Raw genomic sequence first — 18,004 nt, 5'->3', positions numbered from 1 at the left:
TCTTTTCATTTGTTTGTGAAATGAAACTTTATTTCATCAATGTCTTAGAGTTTTTCAGTTTCTAGGTCTTTCACTTACTAGGTTAAATTTATTCCTAGATATTATACTTTCTGATAGGATTGTAAATGGGATTATTTTCTTGATTTCTATTTAGGATAGTTTGTTATTAGTGTATAAGAACACAACAAATTTTTGTATGTTAATTTTCTATCCTCCAATTTTACTATATTTATTTTAGCAGGTTTTTGGTTGAGTTTTTAGGGCTTTCTATATATAGTATCACAATCACATCATCTGCAAATAGTGGCAGTTTTACTTCTTTACTAATTTGGATGCCTTTTCTTTCATTTTTTAAAATTTTTTGGTCTGCTGTGGCTTGGACTTCAATACTATGTTGAATGAAAGTAATGAGAGTGGACAATTTTTCCCTTTAGGTCTATTAATAATTTGCTTTATGTATTTTCGTGCTCCTGTATTGATTACATATATATTTTTAAATGTTATATTTTCTAACTGGATTTCATTATGAAGTGCTCTTTTTTGTCTTGTTACAGTCTTTGTTTTAAAGTTTATTTGGGGGCAGCCCGGGTGGCTCAGCGGTTTAGCGCCGCCTTCAGCCTAGGGTGTGATCCTGCATGAGTCCCACGTCAGGCACCCTGCATGGAGTCTGCTTCTCCCTCTGCCTGTGTCTCTGCCTCTCTCTCTCTCTCTCTCTCTCTCTCTGTCTCTCATGAATAAATAAATTCAAAAAATCTTAAAAAAAAAATTAAAAAAATAAAGTTTGTCTGAAATGAGTATAGCTTACCAGTTTCCTCTTAGATTCCATTGCATTGAATATCTTTTCATCCCTTTACTTTCAGTCTGTGTGTGTCCTAACTTTTGAAGTGAGTCACTTGTAGGCAGTATATGAATGAGTCTTTTTTTTTTTTTTTTAAGCATTCAGCTCCCGGCACATGACTGGCTCAGTGGTTGAGTGTCTGCCTTTGGCTTGGGGTTGTGATCCTGGGGTCCTGGGATTGGGATTGAGCCCTGCGTCAGGCTCCCTCTGGGGAGCCTGCTCTCTCCTTCTGCCTATGTCTGTGCCCCTCTCTCAGTCTCTCATGAATAAATAAATTTTTTAAATCTTAAAAAAAAAAAAAAAAAGCATTCAGCTCATCTCTGTCTTTTGATTGGAGATTTTAGGCCATTTACATTTTTTTTTTTAAGATTTTAATTCACGAGAGACAGAGAGAGAGAGAGAGAGAGATGCAGAGACACAGGCAGAGGGAGAAGGAGCCCCATACAAGGAGCCTGACATAGGACTTGATCCTGGGACTCCAGGATCATGCCCTGGGCCAAAGGCAGATGCCAAACTGCTGAGTCACCCAGGGATTTCCAGCCCATTTACATTTAAAGTAATTATTGATATATACATATTTATTGCCATTTTGTTAACTGTTTCTGGTTGTTTTTGTAGTTTCTATTTCTTCTCTTTCTGTGGTTTGATGATTTTCCTTAGTGTTATATTTAGATTCTTTTCTCGTTTTCTTTTGTGCGTTTACTCTTAAGTTTTTGCTTTGTGGTTACCTTGAGGGTCACATATGTAATCCTGTATGTGTAACAGTATATTTTAAATTGATAGCAATTTATATTTTAACACATTCCAAATATATTTTTACTCCCCATCTGCCCTATATTTTATGTTTTTGATGTCACTTTTACATCTTTTTATTTTATGTATTCCTTAATCAATTATTATAGTTAATTTTACTACTTTTGCCTTTCAATCTTATTAGTAGCTTTGTAAGTGATCAGTCTACTACCTTTACTATATATTTGCCTTTCCAGTAAGATTTTTACTTTTGTATGTTTTTTTTGTTACTAATTAATGCCATGTCTGATCAGCTTAAACCTTTTAATATTTCTTGTAAGACAGGTTTAGTAGTTATGAGCTTCTTTAGCTTTTGCTTACCTGGAAGATTCTTTATCTCCTTCAAATCTGAGTATAATCTACCTTGCCAGGAAGTTTTTTCCTTTCAGCACTTTGAATATGTCATGCCACTCCCTTCTGACTTGCAAAATTTCTTGACTTGCAAGATTTCTGCTGAGAAATCTACTGATAGGTTTACAGAGTTTCTCTGTATGTTTTGTTTTCCTTTCCTACTTTTAATAATCTCTCTTTAGCTTTTCACAGTTTAATTATAATGTGTCTTGGTTTGGTTCTCTTTGGGTCCATTTTATTTGTAACTCTGGGCCTCCTGGATCTGCATGTCTCTTGCTTTTTCTAAGAAAGTTTTTAGCCATTATTTTCTTCAGATAAGTTTTCTGTCCCTTTCTCTCTCTGTTTTCCTGTTAGGACCCCTAATGTGGATGTTATTCTGCTTGACGTTGTCCTAGAAGTCCCTTAAGTTCTTTTTATTACTCTTTTTTTCTTTTGTCACTCTGGGTGAGTTCCATTGTTTCATCTTCCAGCTTGTTGATCTGTTCGTCCAGTCTGCTATTGAACCCTGTTAGTATATTTTTCAGTTCAGTTATTGTATTTGGCTCTGTGACTTCTGTTTAGTATTTTTTTAAAGGTTTTATTTATTTATTTTAGAGAAAGACACTGCAAGTGGGAGGTGGGGAAAAGGAAGAGGGAGAGAGAGAATCCCAAGCCGACTCTGCATTGAGTGCAGAGCCTGATGTGGGACTTGATCCCAGGACCCTGAGTCAGACACCCAACCAACAGAGCCACTCAGGCACCCCTGTTTGATACTTAATGTTTTCTGATTTTTTTTTTTTTTTTTTTAAAGTTCTCACTGTGTTCATCTATTCTTCCCTTGAGTTAGGCAGGTATCTTTATGACCATTATGTTAAGTAATCTACCTGGTAAGAGAATTTATCTCCATATCAATAAGATCTTTTCTGAAGTGTTGTCTTGTTGTCTCATTTGGAACATATTTCTCTGTTTCCTCACTTTATTTGACTATCTGTGTTTGTTTCTGTATAGTAGGCAAAACAGCTGTCTTTCTCAGTCTTGAAGGAATGGCCTTATGTAGGTATGATCCTTCTCATTCAATCTTGCTTTAGTTATTGGCTGTCTCTTGAACCTTTGTTATTGTCTAAGCTGCCTGAATTGTTTTTTATATTCTCCTATTGTTGAGAGTGTGTCAAGACCTATCAGTGATCCAAGGGGAAGAATATCATTTAGCATCTAGTTTTATGCTGATTGGAATCCAGACTCTCAGGCAGCAGCTTAACGTACACAAATATATATGGTCCTATGGGACCACAGATGTAATCCCTGCTGGTCTTTAGACTAGATTTGGAGGGGTCCCATAGGTGACAGTTGCAAAAAAGGGGCTCCAGATGAGTGTATAGGCTCCTTTCTGGGAAATCTCATTGACTGTAGTGAAGCCAACACGGTGCACAAGGATGGTGTCTCCCTGCTTACATTCCCTAGGACCACTCCTTAACCTCTATATGTGAGGGAAACCTGAAGCCTATCCTTCAGGCTGAAGCTCCAGGCTAAGTGAATAGGTTTTATTCATATGAAGACTGGGGTTGTGTTTTAGTCTGCTGTGCCCTGGGGTTCACAGCGTGCCAAAACTGCCTTTCCAGTTGTTACAGTTACATGGAGCTTTGGAACACCAGTCCTCTTTGGTCACCAAGGCCAACAGGACTATGTATGAGCCCTCTGAAAGGGGAATCTCAGTTTCCTGTAACATTTTGGGAATCCTAGACAGCAGCCTCATTGATTTTGGAGGCTTCTGTTTCCGGTGTGGATACCAGGGGCTATGTTGCCCAGTGTGGGGCACCAACCTTTTCCTCCCCCTGGGAGAAGTAACTATTGGTGAGATCCCTCCCTATTGTCTGTCACAATGCCAGGGGTGGGTTTTGTTTTGTTTTGTTTTGTTTGTTTTGAGACCGTGTCTCTGCATCTCCTACATATCTTTATGTGCTCCTTTTTATCCAGTGTTGTAAAGAGCAGTTTATCTAGTTTTCAGATCTTTTTTAGAGGGAAATGATTTGTATGTTGTAGCTATAAATCTGTGGTGTCCATGGGAGGAGATGATTTTAGGATTGTTCAACACTGACATCTTGTACCCTCTCCAGAAAAATGCTCATTTTTAAACAGTTGGAACTTAGGAGTCCTTTTTAAATCTAAGCTAATTTTTAAAAAACATATTGGAGAAATCTCTGGTTTTCAACCCACAGTACTATTCTGTTGTTTTCATGGGGATGGGTATATGATCTTAAGTAAGTCACTTTTCTCCTAAGGCCTGTGTTTTACTATTCTGTGAAGGCATTGGACTCAGTTGATCTCAAATCCTTTTTTTTTTTTTTTTAAGATTTTTATTTATTCATTCATGAAAGACACAGAGAGAGAGAGAGAAAGGCAGAGAGAGACAAAGGCAGAGGGAGAAGCAGGCTCCATGCAGGGAGCCCGACGTGGGACTCGAATCCCGGGACTCCAGGATCACGCCCTGGGCCGAAGGCAGGCGCTAAACCACTGAGCAACCCAGGGATCCCCTGATCTCAAATTCTTTACAGATGTAACATTGAATTATGCATTGCCTATTTATCTATTTCTCTTCATTTATTTACCTTTGTCTATGCCCCAGTTATCCCTCTATAAATATTTTCTTATTTTTGGTGTAGCAATCAAGAAATATGTTGGTTTGCTTTTTACTGCTCCCTTTCTTCTCTGAAGATAAGGAAGTGCCAAGGAATTGGAAGCAAGAGAGTAGGTGATAGTGGCACTCCAGAGACTTTCCTGAAGACAGCTCTTTTAGCTTCCTGCCTTTCTTATCATGCTGTCTTTAGGTCTTAGATTCTAATACCCCATTAAAATTATCTGTAGAGACCTCTGTTCTACACAATGACTGTTAGTTTGGAAAATGACAATGTGGTAGTAGTGGTAGGAACTTTATTACTTGTCTTGTGGCTGTGGCCAACTTAGAACTTTTCCATCTTTGCAAAATGAGAGTAGTAATACCCTACAAGATTTTTGTAAAAATGAAATGAGATAAAGTGAAAGTACTTAGCTAGGATTTGGCTTATTTAAGGATGCAATAATAAATGGTAGCTGGTGTTTTTATTATTGTTATTGAACTAATATCTCTATTTTAAGTTTTAACTTAATTCTGGACAAATAGGTCATCTTGGTGACAGCTTAGATTAATGTCGATGGTGCCTATAGATAAGAATTTCTCAGCATTGGCTCTGTTGGTGTTTTGGGCCATCTGATTATTTATTGTGAGGTACTATCCTGTGTATTACAGGATGTTAAGCAGCATCTCTGGCCTTTATTTTACTGGATGTCAGGAGAACTACCCATCTCCAGTTGGGACAAACAAGATTGTCTTCAGACATTGCCAAATGTCCCCTTGGGAGCAGAATGACCCCCAGTTGAGAACCACTGCTGTAGAGCAAGAATGCCCCTTTAGGGATGCAGTCTTCACTTAAGCACCCTAAGAATAAAATAGGGACAGCAGTAGATTTGCAAGTTTTGTAGCTTTTTGTCTATATTTCCAGCAAGGGCAGATGGATTCCATTGTTTCTTTTCTAATTCAACCCATTTATTATGTTGCAAAATGAATCAATCCCCTTATAAAACAATCTTTTAAAGAATAATTGATTACTCTGGCACTCTGCCTTTTCTGTCACCTTGCAACAATAGACCAAGGCCTATGGTCTTAGTTCTTGGACTTCACATGACATTTTTAGTCCCACTTTAGTTCCACTAACCAGTATGTCCTAGAACCAATCCATGTACTTGGCATCCATTATGTCAGGGCCAAGCTCTGGACAGCCTTTTAGAGATACCTTTTCCTCTTCCCAGCTCTTTGCCTTATTGGCCAGTAATCTGTAGTTTCCTGCACTCACCTTCTCCACAGGGACAGATCCTACTCTGAGCTCCATTCCACTTGTGCAGGACCCTATTGCTTGCTGATCAGCCAGTCCCTCTTTGCAAGAGCTGGTCTTGTTCTTTTGATAACTAAGAAAAAAAATATTCCCTTTTTCTATTTGTTTACTTGTACTCATACTAAAGGAATTCTTCCCATGGTTTTGACAACTGGTTTTCTATAGTCTAAAGCTCTCATTTTGTTTCTCAGAAAATAAAATTTGATCCTTTCTGTTTGTAAGTCACTCTGTTAGATGCTGCTAGAAGGTCAAGAAGATGAACAGGATAGCTGTTTCTGTTCTCAAGGCTGTTCTGATCTATTCAGAAGAAGTAAAGCTGTGCATACCCAAATAATTACAAATGGAACTAGGAGTTTAAAAAGTACCAATAACTAGAACCAAAGAGCAGTGTTACTTTGGCATAGTATAAAGATGAACCTTTAGTGTTGAGCCTTCTAACAATGAGTGGAGGTAATCTGGTATGGTGGAAAAAGCCAGATCTTTTGAGTCAGGTAAATCTTTTTAATCAAATATTAGTTGTGTGATCTTTGGCAAGTTACTTAACCTCTCTCAGCCTCAGTTGTGGGTTTTTTTTGCGTGTATTTTTATTTGTGAAAACAGGATAAATAATCCCTTCTTGAATTGTTAGGACTAAGTAAGATAATATTTAAAGTGATCAGAGGGTACCTGGGTGACATAGACAATTAAATGTCTGACTCTTGGCTTCAGCTCAGGTTGTGATCTTGGGGTCATGAGATAGCGAGTCCCGAGTCAGGCTCATGCTCAGCACAGAGTCTGCTTGGGACTCCCTCTTCCTCTCCCTCCGTCCCCTCCCTCCACCCCACCTCCCCCATCACACTTACTCTGTCTCTCTAAAATGAATAAATCTTCAAAAAATATAAAATGATAAGCATATTAGCCAATACAGAGGAGGCAGAAAGTAAATATATAAATTCCTGCTACAGAGATGAGATAAAGATGTCATGTCACCCAGAATGTCCACTAAGGCAGATCTTTCCCAGGCAAGTCCTCTCAATTTAGGCTCTGGGCCTTTAGCTTTTTAGCTTCATAAATTTAAGGTTTCTCAGAGCACTGATACTACGTCAAATTCAAGAGACTGACTCACTAAATTTTAAGAGACGTGTGTATGAGCCAACATGCTTATTTGCATTGAGGACTATTCACTTCCATTATTTGGAATTTTCATTTTTGCCAATCAGGGCATATCTTCTTGATTTTGAGTAAGGACAGATTGGTAAATGGGTGATGGTTTGAAGACACTTAAGATCTGAATAAATGGAAGTGATTAATCTCTATGAGCATTTCACTTATTAGAGTGAAATATCCCTTCTTTACAAAAACTGGGTGAAAGAGCACTTCTCCATAACAAAATGTATTTTTCTAAATAAATGTGACATTTATATTCATCAGATTCAGAGTCTCTTTCCCCTTGACAGCTTAGGGCCTGATGAACATGTGTAGTTATTTGGCCTTTGCTTCCTTGGATTCCATGCTGACCTTACCCCTTCCTTTTTTTTTTTTTTTTTTAATTTTTTTTTTTAAAGTTTTTTATTTATTTATAATAGACACACAGTGAGAGAGAGAGAGGCAGAGACACAGGCAGAGGGAGAAGCAGGCTCCATGCACCGGGAGCCCGACGTGGGATTCGATCCCGGGTCTCCAGGATCACGCCCTGGGCCAAAGGCAGGCGCCAAACCGCTGCGCCACCCAGGGATTGACCTTACCCCTTTCGAGTACAGATTCCCTTCAGGCAGTGGCTAATGCTTTTGATTAGATTTAAGCTTCTCACTTATGATTTCATGCCTCTTATGTTGCTTTGAGATTATATATAGATCTCCAAGTTCACCTTATTCCTAAAACACATAAAGGCATGTATTTGCTGAAACTTTGGGGGATTCTTTTTACAGATAATTATCTCACTCCATCTCATGCATTATGTGTAGGTTTTCCTGTTAAGTTTCAGTTTTAGAGGATTCTAAAAAAAAAGGGGCGAGATGGTGCCCTATGGTGAAAACCGTTGTCCATTCCTCTGCTGCTGTGTGAAGAAGTATAAGGATCCACTGGGTCTGTTAAATAAGCAGGCTTATTATGGCTTGATTTGAGAGTTGAATTAGATAACTTGTAAGGTACTTTTCAACTATTTTATTTCAGGATTCTGAAACCTTTTATCTCCTTCTTGGGTTTCTTGGCTCTAGTATCTGTATCCATCATCTTTTCTCACAGTTATCTTTTTTTACTTATTTAGAATCTCACATGTTTATTGAGTTTATCTTTTGTTAATTTTGTTATATTAATATGCCCTTGTTTGCCATTCTGTAGTGGTGTCATCTAAAAAATCTCTTGAGGAAAGCTTGTTAACATGAATAGTGTCCCTTTGAGAATAAATTGTAATAATTCTTTGAATCCTGCTTATATTTCATATCATTTTTACATTTAGGAGATTAATTTTTTCAAAGTTCTTACCGTTTTCATATGTATGGGAAGCTTTCTAATGCCCCAGATTTGATTTCCTTATTTTTATGTAATTATCTTTGCAGTTATTAATAAATATCTTCCTTTTATATTATTTTATTGGTATTTATTGAAATTTGATCAAGGGGTGTCCACTTTGCTGTTGTTCATTCCACTGTCTTGCCAAAACTTCTTCAAATTTTTTTTTTACTATTATTTGCCTAGTAATACAGAGGATCCTGTAATTATTTTAGTCAATTTCTTATGAAATTCATACATTAACTCAGCATTGGCCAGTGTCAGATTCCCTGTTCTTAACCACTCTTTGTATACCTGCCCAGGAAAAGGCAGGGATAAAGCAACCATACATTAATTACCTGAGTCATGTTCTTAGGCCACTCTTTAGTCAGGAAACTGTGAGTTGGCTATCTCTCTAATAAACACATTCCCTTAACCCCACTACACCTAAGACTACAACTATGAGGGGCTTTCAGTGGGTGGAGTTAACCGGAGACTCAGAAGGCATTCCCCCTGAATATCTCTATTTAAGCTACCCATCCATCCATTTATTTAATCCTTGACTACTAAACGTTAGTTAGTTTTAGCTTCCTTGCTCCTTAGTCCACACCCTTCCCTGGCTCTACCTATAGAAGGCAATCTTTAAGATCCATGGCCCCAGTGAACCTTGCCTCCTGATATTCATAACTTGGGACTCACTGTTTTAAAGACTAGAATATGACAGGAGCACCTGTGTGGCTTAGTCCATTGAACATTGAACTCTTGATCTCAGCTCAGGTCTTGATCTCAGAGCATGAGTTCAAATCTCTCATTGGATTCCACATTGGGTGTAGAGAAATTTAAAAAAAAAAAAAAAGGCTAGAATACAGTAGAAGTAATGAGATGTCAGCTTTAAGATTAGGTTATGAAAAGACCATGACTTCCATCTTGGGTGCTCTCTTTTACTTTATCTTGGCTCATTCACTCTGGGGGAAGCCAGCTGCCATGAAGCAGCCCTACAGAGAGGCCTGTGTGAGTGATCTTAGAAGCAGATCCTCTGAAGCCTACCACAGACCAGTGAATGAGCTTGACAGCAGCTCCTTTTCTAATTGAGCTTTGAGATGACTGCAGCTGATACAGCACCTGCCCCTCAAAAAACCCTGAGCCAGAACTACTTGGCTAAGCCCTCCCTGATTACTGACCCCAGAAGCTGTGAGATAATCAGTGTTTAAGTTTTTTCAGCTCTTAAGTTTTGGGGTGATTTGTTGCACAGAAATAACTAATACACTGCCCTTAGCTCCTCTCTCCTGCTATGTTTCAACTAAAACCTAATCTTTTGAGTCCTTGCTTTTTCTTCAGAACCCAGTCTAGGCCCATATTGGATGATTTTCATCTGGAATTCAGCAAGAGCAAAATTATTAACCTCTTTGGACTCCACAGTTTCTTCATCTGTAGAATGTGGGATTGGTTGGGCCAGGTGATTTCCAGATCTTTTTCAGCCCTAAAGTTCTGTGCTTTTGGATTTCCCCAGGCACTGTCTCCAGTTTCATCAAAAGAATGAATATGAGAAATAACAGTTGGAATCAACCAAACTTTATTAACACTGGAGATCTTTCCAAGTTGACTTGTGAATAAAAAACAACAGACAGATGAGGCTTATGGTGATTAGCCAAAAGTAGCAGAATTGCATCTGTCTTACTAAATCTTCAAAATCTCTCATCAAAACCATCAACTTCTAGGGGCATCTGAGTGGCTCTATCGGTTGAGTGTCTAACTCTTGATCTCAGCTCACGTCTTGATTCAGGGTCATGAGTTCAAGCCCTGTTTTAGGCTCCATACTGGGCATGGAACCTACTTAAAAAAACAAAAACAAAAGCCATCAACCTATAGAATTTCCTCCTTTTCTTTTTTTCTCATTCTTTTTTTTTTTTTTTTTAAAGATTTTATTTATTTATTCATGATAGAAAGAGAGAGAGAGGCAGAGACACAGGCAGAGGGAGAAGCAGGCTCCATGCCGGGAGCCCGACATGGGACTAGATCCCAGGACTCCAGGATTGCGCCCTTGGGCCAGAGGCAGGCGCTAAACCACTGAGCCACCCAGGGATCCCCTTTTTTTTCTCATTCTTAATTGTTACTTAACTCTGGTCATACTAACCTCAGCCAGTTAGGATAGCCCCAGGAAAATGAGAGGTAGAAGCATTATAAGAAGGAGCCCAGAGAAGTCTGGTCTGAGGACAGCAGAAAAGTCAGTATGTGAAATGGCTGACTTCTCAATCCAAGATTTGTAGAAACTGATGTTTGTATATATTCCAGGCTCACTGGTTAGAATGCATTTTGAACCCCAGCTGATCACTCCTGCCAGGACCCAGAAATCTTCCACTCTACATGTCAGGGGATCTCCTCTACTGCCCTGTGGAGAGAAGAAAGATGACTAGGCCAAGCACAGGGCAAAAAGAATAACTCCAGTAGCTTAGTTGACAACTGTGGAGTTAGGGCCTGTCCAGGCACTGCTAAATTGACCCAGGGATTCTGAAGATAAAAGAGACGTGGAATAATCATGTGGGAAAGGGAAAGGCTCTGGAAGGTGCCTACAGGATGGATTCTTACAATACACTGATCCTTCTGCCCCACTGGGAGCTCAGAGCAGATCATGGCTTCACTGATGTTAGGCTTGATTCCATAGTAGTTTGCTTTCTGGAAGTAGTCACTGCATGTCTGGAGATCAATAAGGGGCACTTTCAGCTCCCTCAGTATATAAGATGGCTTCATATCTGTAAGATCAAAAAGAATCAGAGCCGTCTTAAGATACTAGGAAGCAACTTTCAGCTAGGGATACAGATTTCAGGCTTCTCATTTTCGGGTATAGCTGTGATTTTAAATATTCTGCCTCCGGATCAGATGGCACTCTGCTTTCCAGTTTGGGAAACAGCCTAAGGGCCAAGCACTCTGGGTCTGAACAAGGCCGGAGGCATTTGCTCCCACTCAGATTCCACAAATAACAGAAAATCTTGTGATTCAGGAAAACCCAAAACAATGAATGATGCAGCCAGAATTCACTTGTTTGCAAGGCTTGGACTATCCTGTGATCGTCTATAGACAATGAAGAGGTAGATCTAACGTACTCTGAAGAATAAAGACTGTTGGCTCAGGAATACTCGCCTCGTCTGACTTGAGACTTGCTGAGCAGCCTTACCTTTTTGAGTACATCTTCATGCCTGCGTCCCCTCTCCATCTAACCACACGCACACCCAGGTACAGAGGGAGAGCTTAGATTACATCTCAGATGGAGAGCTACCTTCTCTCTAAGCTCATTGTCTTGTCCTTCTCACTTTTAAGATCTTAGCACTATTGCTAAACAAGAGCAAAAGCAGCTAGAAATAAGCAAGAGAGATTATAGCGGAAGTGTGAAAGCAAAGGGGAAGCCGTAAGGTCAAGGAGAATTTGTCTGTGGCATCTCAGCTTAATTGCCTGGAGAGGTCAATAAATCTGGTATCAGGGCTGGGATAGAGCGCGGGGGCAGAGAATATCAGTTAAGGAAACAGAGCTCAGAAACTCTACTTATCCTCACGTTGGTGTACTCCAGAATAGCCCCATCCAGTCACCCAGCAGGAGGTTGAGTTTTTGAGCTGAACTGCAGACGAGGGAAGGCAGATGGGCAGGACAACAGGGGTAAAAGACACTGGGTGGGCCAGTTCAGCCACAGCGATGGCACTAGTCGTGTTTCCCTGGAAGTCAGAGTAAGGGATAATCCTGGACACAGGAATTATCGTCATTTTGGAGGCTGGGCGGCCAGAGACCTGAAGTGACCCCACCAATACACTGTATTTTCTGGTGTCCTTGGACCTGAGAAGAGAAGCAGAGTTAGGGAGCATGAGTTTCTCCTGACTCTCACAGAGTGCCACAGCAGGGTCTTTAGTAGTGGAGGTTGCATTTTTCCTCTGACTCTAAAGCATCTGTTCCTTCACTAAGCATTGAGCATATTCTGAGAACACAAATGAGACTTAGACATGATCTGGCCCTCATAGGGCTTTTGGGTTGTGTACATGCATTGGCGTGTTTGTGTGCACCGCGAATGTATGTCGGGGCGGGGGGGCACTGAGGAAGGGAAGGAAAGAGGACAGACGGGGAACAGAATTTAACAAGTACAGCATTTTAAACTGTGACGAATACTATGAATAAAGCAGGATTTTTAGGTTAAAGAGTTAAGGATAGGAAAAGAGTTTTTAGATTGAGCAATCAGGAAAGGTCTCACAGAAGAGATACGTTCTCAACAGCGTCCCAAATGAGAAGAGTCTGCCAAGAGAAAAGCTATCAGGAAAAGCATTTCAGATAGAGGGAACAGACTATGCAAAGGCCTTGAAGGTGAGAAAGAACTTGGCAGTTTTTAGGAATTGAAATAAACCTGGAGTAGAATGGGATAGGGTGGGAAAAATAAGCAGATAACTGGTGATATATAGCTTATAGGCCACAGTGAGCGATCTGGTTTTTATTACAGGTTGCCTGGGCAGCCACTGAAGGATTTGAAGGAGGGAGTGACATGATCTCACCTCTTTTTGAAAAATCACTTTGTAATGTATATGAAAGTAGCAAAGCCTACTATAGCAGTGGTCTGGGGACAGCTACGCTTGAGTCCGTATACTTTGGAAGTAAAACTGACAGAATCGGTATATGCAGTAGATATGGAGGATGAGGGAGAGTGGGGCTTCATACTTCTGAGTATGGCTTGAGCAACTGCTTATGTTGTTGGGTGAGGCAGGGAAGATAGAAGTAGGTTTGGGGATGTTGATGGTGGTGGTGAAATTGTAGCTCTGTTTTGATCATGTTACTTTTGAGGTACCGTGAGACTTCCACCTAGAAATGCAGCAGAACTAGAGTTTGGGGCTAGTGATATAAAGGTGGGTGTTACCAGCAAATATATGACATTTTAAATCATAGAAGAGGATGAAGTCATCTGGGGAGAGTAACAAGGGCTCAAGATTGTGCATCCAGAGTGGTCTGAAGATGTGGCATGCTCTAAAGGGAGGGGCCCTCCCTGGGGAATATCTCCTTGGGTAGAGACTGATTTGAGGAGGACAGGGGAATAACTTTTCAGGCATCCATTTCAATCAAGATGATTGTCAAATATGAAGATGCCTGAAATCTTATGAGTAGTTGCATTAAACTGAGAGCTAGGGCAGGAAACGTTTGGACCCACTTCTAAGGCACAGTGTACTGTATCTGGCAATGCAAGATAGACTCCTGTCCAACCGTAGCCCAGGGGTTCCAGTCACCCGAGTCCCCTGATGGGTCTCCCTGAAGCAAGGCCAGCACTCACCGGAAGCAGCTTGCCACTGTGAGCACCCACTGCTCTGAGATGAGGGTGGCTGCACAGATGTGCAGCAAGCCCTTGCGGATGCTGACCTGCCAGGGCCACTGCCCCACGTTGGCCTCCCTGCCAGAGGCAATGCCAGATGAGACTGCGGGCCGCCCACAGACTGCCAACAAAGAAGAGCAAGACATGGGAGATGTGCTCGGAAACCTGCCCCTCTGCCCCCACCCCTCGTGCTCATTTCTCAAACTGATGTCCTCTCTTCAACTTGACACAGATTCCCTTCCCTTGGTCCATGCAGGCATGCTGCCCTGGCTGGAGCCTCTTACTTGAGTTCAGGAGAGTCTCTGGTTCCCCCTCATTGGTGCCTAGGGAGAGAAAAGGGGGTATGTGGAGACACCCACGTGAGTTCTTGTTGCTGAATGAGGGCCACGGCCCATGCCCTGTGCAGCTTCTCCTGGGCTGGAACCCCCCCTCCCAGGATTCTCCTCACCCCAGGAACACACCTGAGGTCCCCAGCAGAAGGGGCAGCAAGAAGATATAACCAGCAGCGCCCATGTCTTTTTCCTCAGAATCACCACTTTTCTTTCTGAACTCAGGCTTCTAAGGAGAGGCTGGCTGGGGAGCAGCTGGGGAAGGAGGGTGCAGGACCAGCTTCACCTGGATGGTTTTCTCTGCTGATTCAACCCCTCCTCTCCTTTGGTTTTCACACAGGCCAGGCACTGAAGGGACCAGGCTTCCAAAGTGCAGCTGCAGGACCCAGCAGGGAGGAGCTGGGGCCTGAGGCGCCCCCTGCTGTGCTGGAGAGCTGGCTGGCTCGGCTCAGGCAGTGCAGTGACCTTTGTGGGAGACAAGGCCGGGTTCACAGTCCTCCCTCTGTCCAGCCTGCCACGTCTCAGGGACTTGCCCTAGTTGCTCTCATGTAATTATTCCCTGGCCAAAGGTGAACCAACCCAGGGAACATCCCTGAGCTTCAGTCTCAAAGGGCTGTCTGTGCCCTAAGTCCTTGGCCTCTTGAACAGTGACAGAACTGATGAGAGAAAATAAAGAAGAGGAAATAAGTCGGTCAGTTAGCTGACCAGTATTTTCTACTCTGTGTCTCTCCCTTCTTTGTGTCACTCTCTTCCTGTTGTAATTTGCCCTTTGCCTTCCTCAGTCAGCAAATATTTATTAGCTCTTGATCGTGTACAAGGTATTGTGCTAAATGTAGAGCAGAATCTATAAAGAAGCATGAATTATGGGGGCTGCCTGCCTTCAAGTTGTTGGCAATCTAGATGGAGAGAAGTGGAATAAGGAAATAACTCAGGAGCTTTTTGTTAATGATTGGTGTCCTGTTCATTAAAAAATGGGAGCAGGCGCCTCTGAAATCTAAATGAACGTGGATAAGGCACATAACCCAGTGCTGAGCAAATGTTGGTTGCTGTTTTTAAAATAGCGTGGTGAGGATGATGATACTGATGACCGTGACACAATTATTAAGATCCTTTAATTCCAGAGCTGGTACTTGGCACAGGAAGGCATCATGGGTACAATAAAAATGAGCAGGATTAGAAGGCCTATGGAAATCGGGGGAAGATTATACTTCTAAAAAATCAAGAATGGGATTGTTAAAATTGAGAATTAATTTAACTTGAAACTTTCTAGAGACCAAAGAAAAAAGGATGAGCTACATAACTCATGTCATCTGAAGCATATTAATAAGCATAATAAGCAAGCTCTTTAGTCAGGAGGTAACTTCTTCCCTCTTGGCAATAAATCCAGTGAGTTTGTTATAATATGATAGAAAGTACGGGGGCAAATGTAACAAGCAGTTTGCTAGAGGATTGAGAAACACACATTGGTTTTTATATTCTCTGAATACGTGCTAATGCCATCCTTTTGAATCAGGACTAAGGCATTTCTGTGAAGAACTAAACTAACTTAAATGAATTATTTATACTTCTTGTTATATAACTTGAAACAAAAGTAGAATTTGGAGAAGATGCGTCTTTCTTTCATGTACCAGTTTTTCCAGCTGTGCTTTGGTGAGGTCTATATTTTCTAGACACCCTTCAGATTGTCTTGACATTTTATTGACATTTTATTTTCCTGACTAAGGAACCCAGCTTGCATTTCTGCCTCTGAGAGCCTGTCTCAGCTTTGTTTAGTTATGGGCTGCAGGAGGGCTGGCGGGGGGGGGGGACGATGGTGGTGGTGGTGGGGAACCACGACACAATTCCAAAACTGAATAGAAGTACCAAAGATCTCAACATACAAAGTCTCATCTCCCCTCTTTAGAAGGGAATGGATAAAGCCTGCCGATCCCCCACCTCACAGCAGAAACCCCAGACAACTTCTCTCTTCCCTGGTGTCTGGGGTTTCTGCCTGTGGGGTGCGGGAGAGGCAGGGGATGTCTCAAGCCCCAACCCCCCTGGGTCTTACAGCTGAGCTTTTGAAGTCTGGTACCTTGGGTACCTGGCCCTGGGTGAAATGGATAGAAAGCAAAAATTATTTTAGCCATAATACCCAGAATTTAGATACTAAATTAGGATGCTAATATGTATAATTAATAATGTAGACAGAGTACAAACTCTAGAGAGAAAGGCAGTTTAGAGTCTTTGTTATAATTCAAGTTGTCCTTCTAGTTTACAAAGAGAATAAACTATTGTCTAGAAGTGTTAAATTGATTTCTAAATAGTTTCGCGTGTGATCAGTTATAGAAGCTTGACAGTATTTTACATTTGCATAACATTTTCCTCCACACAATGACTGTGAGGGTTTTCATTTCAGTTTCATAGATGAGGAAACCGGGGACCTTGGAGGTTAAATGACTTAATTATTTGTATTACTGTGCACTAGCAAAACTGGGAATTGTTTCTGTTTCCTAGTCTACTATAGTAGTCCTCCTCCTTTACCCTGGGGGATGTGTTTTGAGATCCCCATTGGAGGCCTGAAACCACAGTACCAAACCATATATGCACTGTTTTTTCCTATACATACATTCCTAGGATAAAGTTTAGTTTATACATTAGGTACAGTAGGAGATTACCCACAATACCTAATAATAAATAGAACAATTATAACACTATGCTATAATGAAGTTATGAGAGTGTGGCTTCTCTCTCTCAAAATACCTTATTGTACTGTACCCACCTTCTTGTGATGCTGTGAGATGATAAAATCGCTGGGTGCCTGGGTGCTCAGCTGTTTAAGTGTCTGCCTTTGGCTCAGTTCATGATCTGGGGTCCTGGGATTGAGTCCCACATCGGGCTCCCTGCTCAGCAGGGAGTCTGCTTCTCCCTCGGCTCTTCCCACCCCTGCTGTGATCGATCTCTCTCTCAAATAAATAAATCTTTTTTTTTTTTTTTTTTTTTTAAAGGGAGAGATGATAAATGCCTGTGTGATAGGTAAAGTGAGTAACATAGACATTGTGACCTAGTGTGGTTAGGTTGGTACGGACCTTCTGATAATATGTCAGGGGAAGATCATCTGCTTTTGGACCACAGTGGACCAGAGGTAACTGAAACCAGAGGAAGGGAAACTGTAAAAGGTGAAACTGTGGATGAGGGGGTACTACTGTAATCAGATTCAAATCCAGATCTCCTGACTCCTCATCTAGTAATCTTTCCCTCCATGCTACAGCAGCCTCCCAAGTCTAGGAGACATTGTTTATTTAATTCAGTAATCATTTTCTCATTGCCCATGCCAGACCCTGTTCTAGAATAGGAGTGACAACATAGAAAAAGCCTCTGTCCTCATTGAGCTTATACTATGTTTTAGATCATGATAAGTGCTTTGTGGAAAAATAAGACAGGAAAGCAGTGGTGGGATGTGACTTTTAAATATGGTGCTTAGGGAAGACATCACTGAGGTAATTTCTGAGCAGGTATTTAGAGGAAATAGAGGCATTGAGCGAGGGGGTTAACTGAGGGAAGAGGTGTTGAAGGACAAATGATATAGTACTAAGCCCCTAAGGCAGCTGTATATTTGGACATTTGAGAAACACTAAAGTTAGAGCAGAGTGAAGGAGGGGTGCCAGCAATAGGAAATGAGGTCAGACCATGTAGGTTCTCATGGGCTACTGTGAGGACTTTGGCTTTTATTCTTGGTGGAATGGGATGATTTTGATCTGACTTTAAGTTTTATTATTTTTTTTAAGATTTATTTATTTATTCATGAGAGACACACAGAGAGAGGCAGAGACATAGAGGGAGAAGCAGGGTTCTTACAGGGAGCCCGGTGAGGGACTTGATCCCCTGACTGGGGATCATGCCCTGAGCCCAAGGCAGACGCTCAACCACTGAGCCACCCAGGTGTCCTTGACTTAAAGTTTTTTTTTTTTTTTTGACTTAAAGTTTTAAATGGATCACAGTAACTACTGGA

General features: G+C 41.3%; 2 protein-coding genes across 13 annotated transcripts in view; one reads left to right on the top strand and one right to left on the bottom strand.

The window, feature by feature from the left end:
* The window catches only part of SH3D19 (SH3 domain containing 19), a 178,531-nt gene that overhangs the window by 44,310 nt on the left and 116,217 nt on the right, over positions 1-18,004 (top strand). The window lies entirely within an intron of this gene.
* Positions 9,912-16,898, bottom strand: LOC140603070 (serine protease 27-like). Of its 2 annotated transcripts, none has more exons than XM_072773601.1 (8): positions 16,775-16,898; positions 14,149-14,481; positions 13,972-14,010; positions 13,649-13,808; positions 11,903-12,177; positions 10,942-11,105; positions 10,490-10,744; positions 9,912-10,188 (listed from the first exon to the last, which is right to left on the bottom strand). In XM_072773601.1, exons 2-7 carry the CDS (start codon positions 14,198-14,200, stop codon positions 10,499-10,501), a joined length of 936 nt encoding a protein of 311 aa, XP_072629702.1. In that variant the 5' UTR covers positions 14,201-14,481; positions 16,775-16,898; the 3' UTR covers positions 9,912-10,188; positions 10,490-10,498. The 2 variants fall into 2 exon arrangements, with proteins under 2 accessions (XP_072629702.1, XP_072629703.1); XM_072773602.1 differs by having other exon boundaries at positions 9,912-10,185.

Source organism: Canis lupus, chromosome 13 (genome assembly GCF_048164855.1).
Source record: "Canis lupus baileyi chromosome 13, mCanLup2.hap1, whole genome shotgun sequence".
NCBI classification, from domain to species: Eukaryota; Metazoa; Chordata; class Mammalia; order Carnivora; family Canidae; genus Canis; species Canis lupus.
This window is presented reverse-complemented; position numbering and strand designations above follow the sequence as displayed.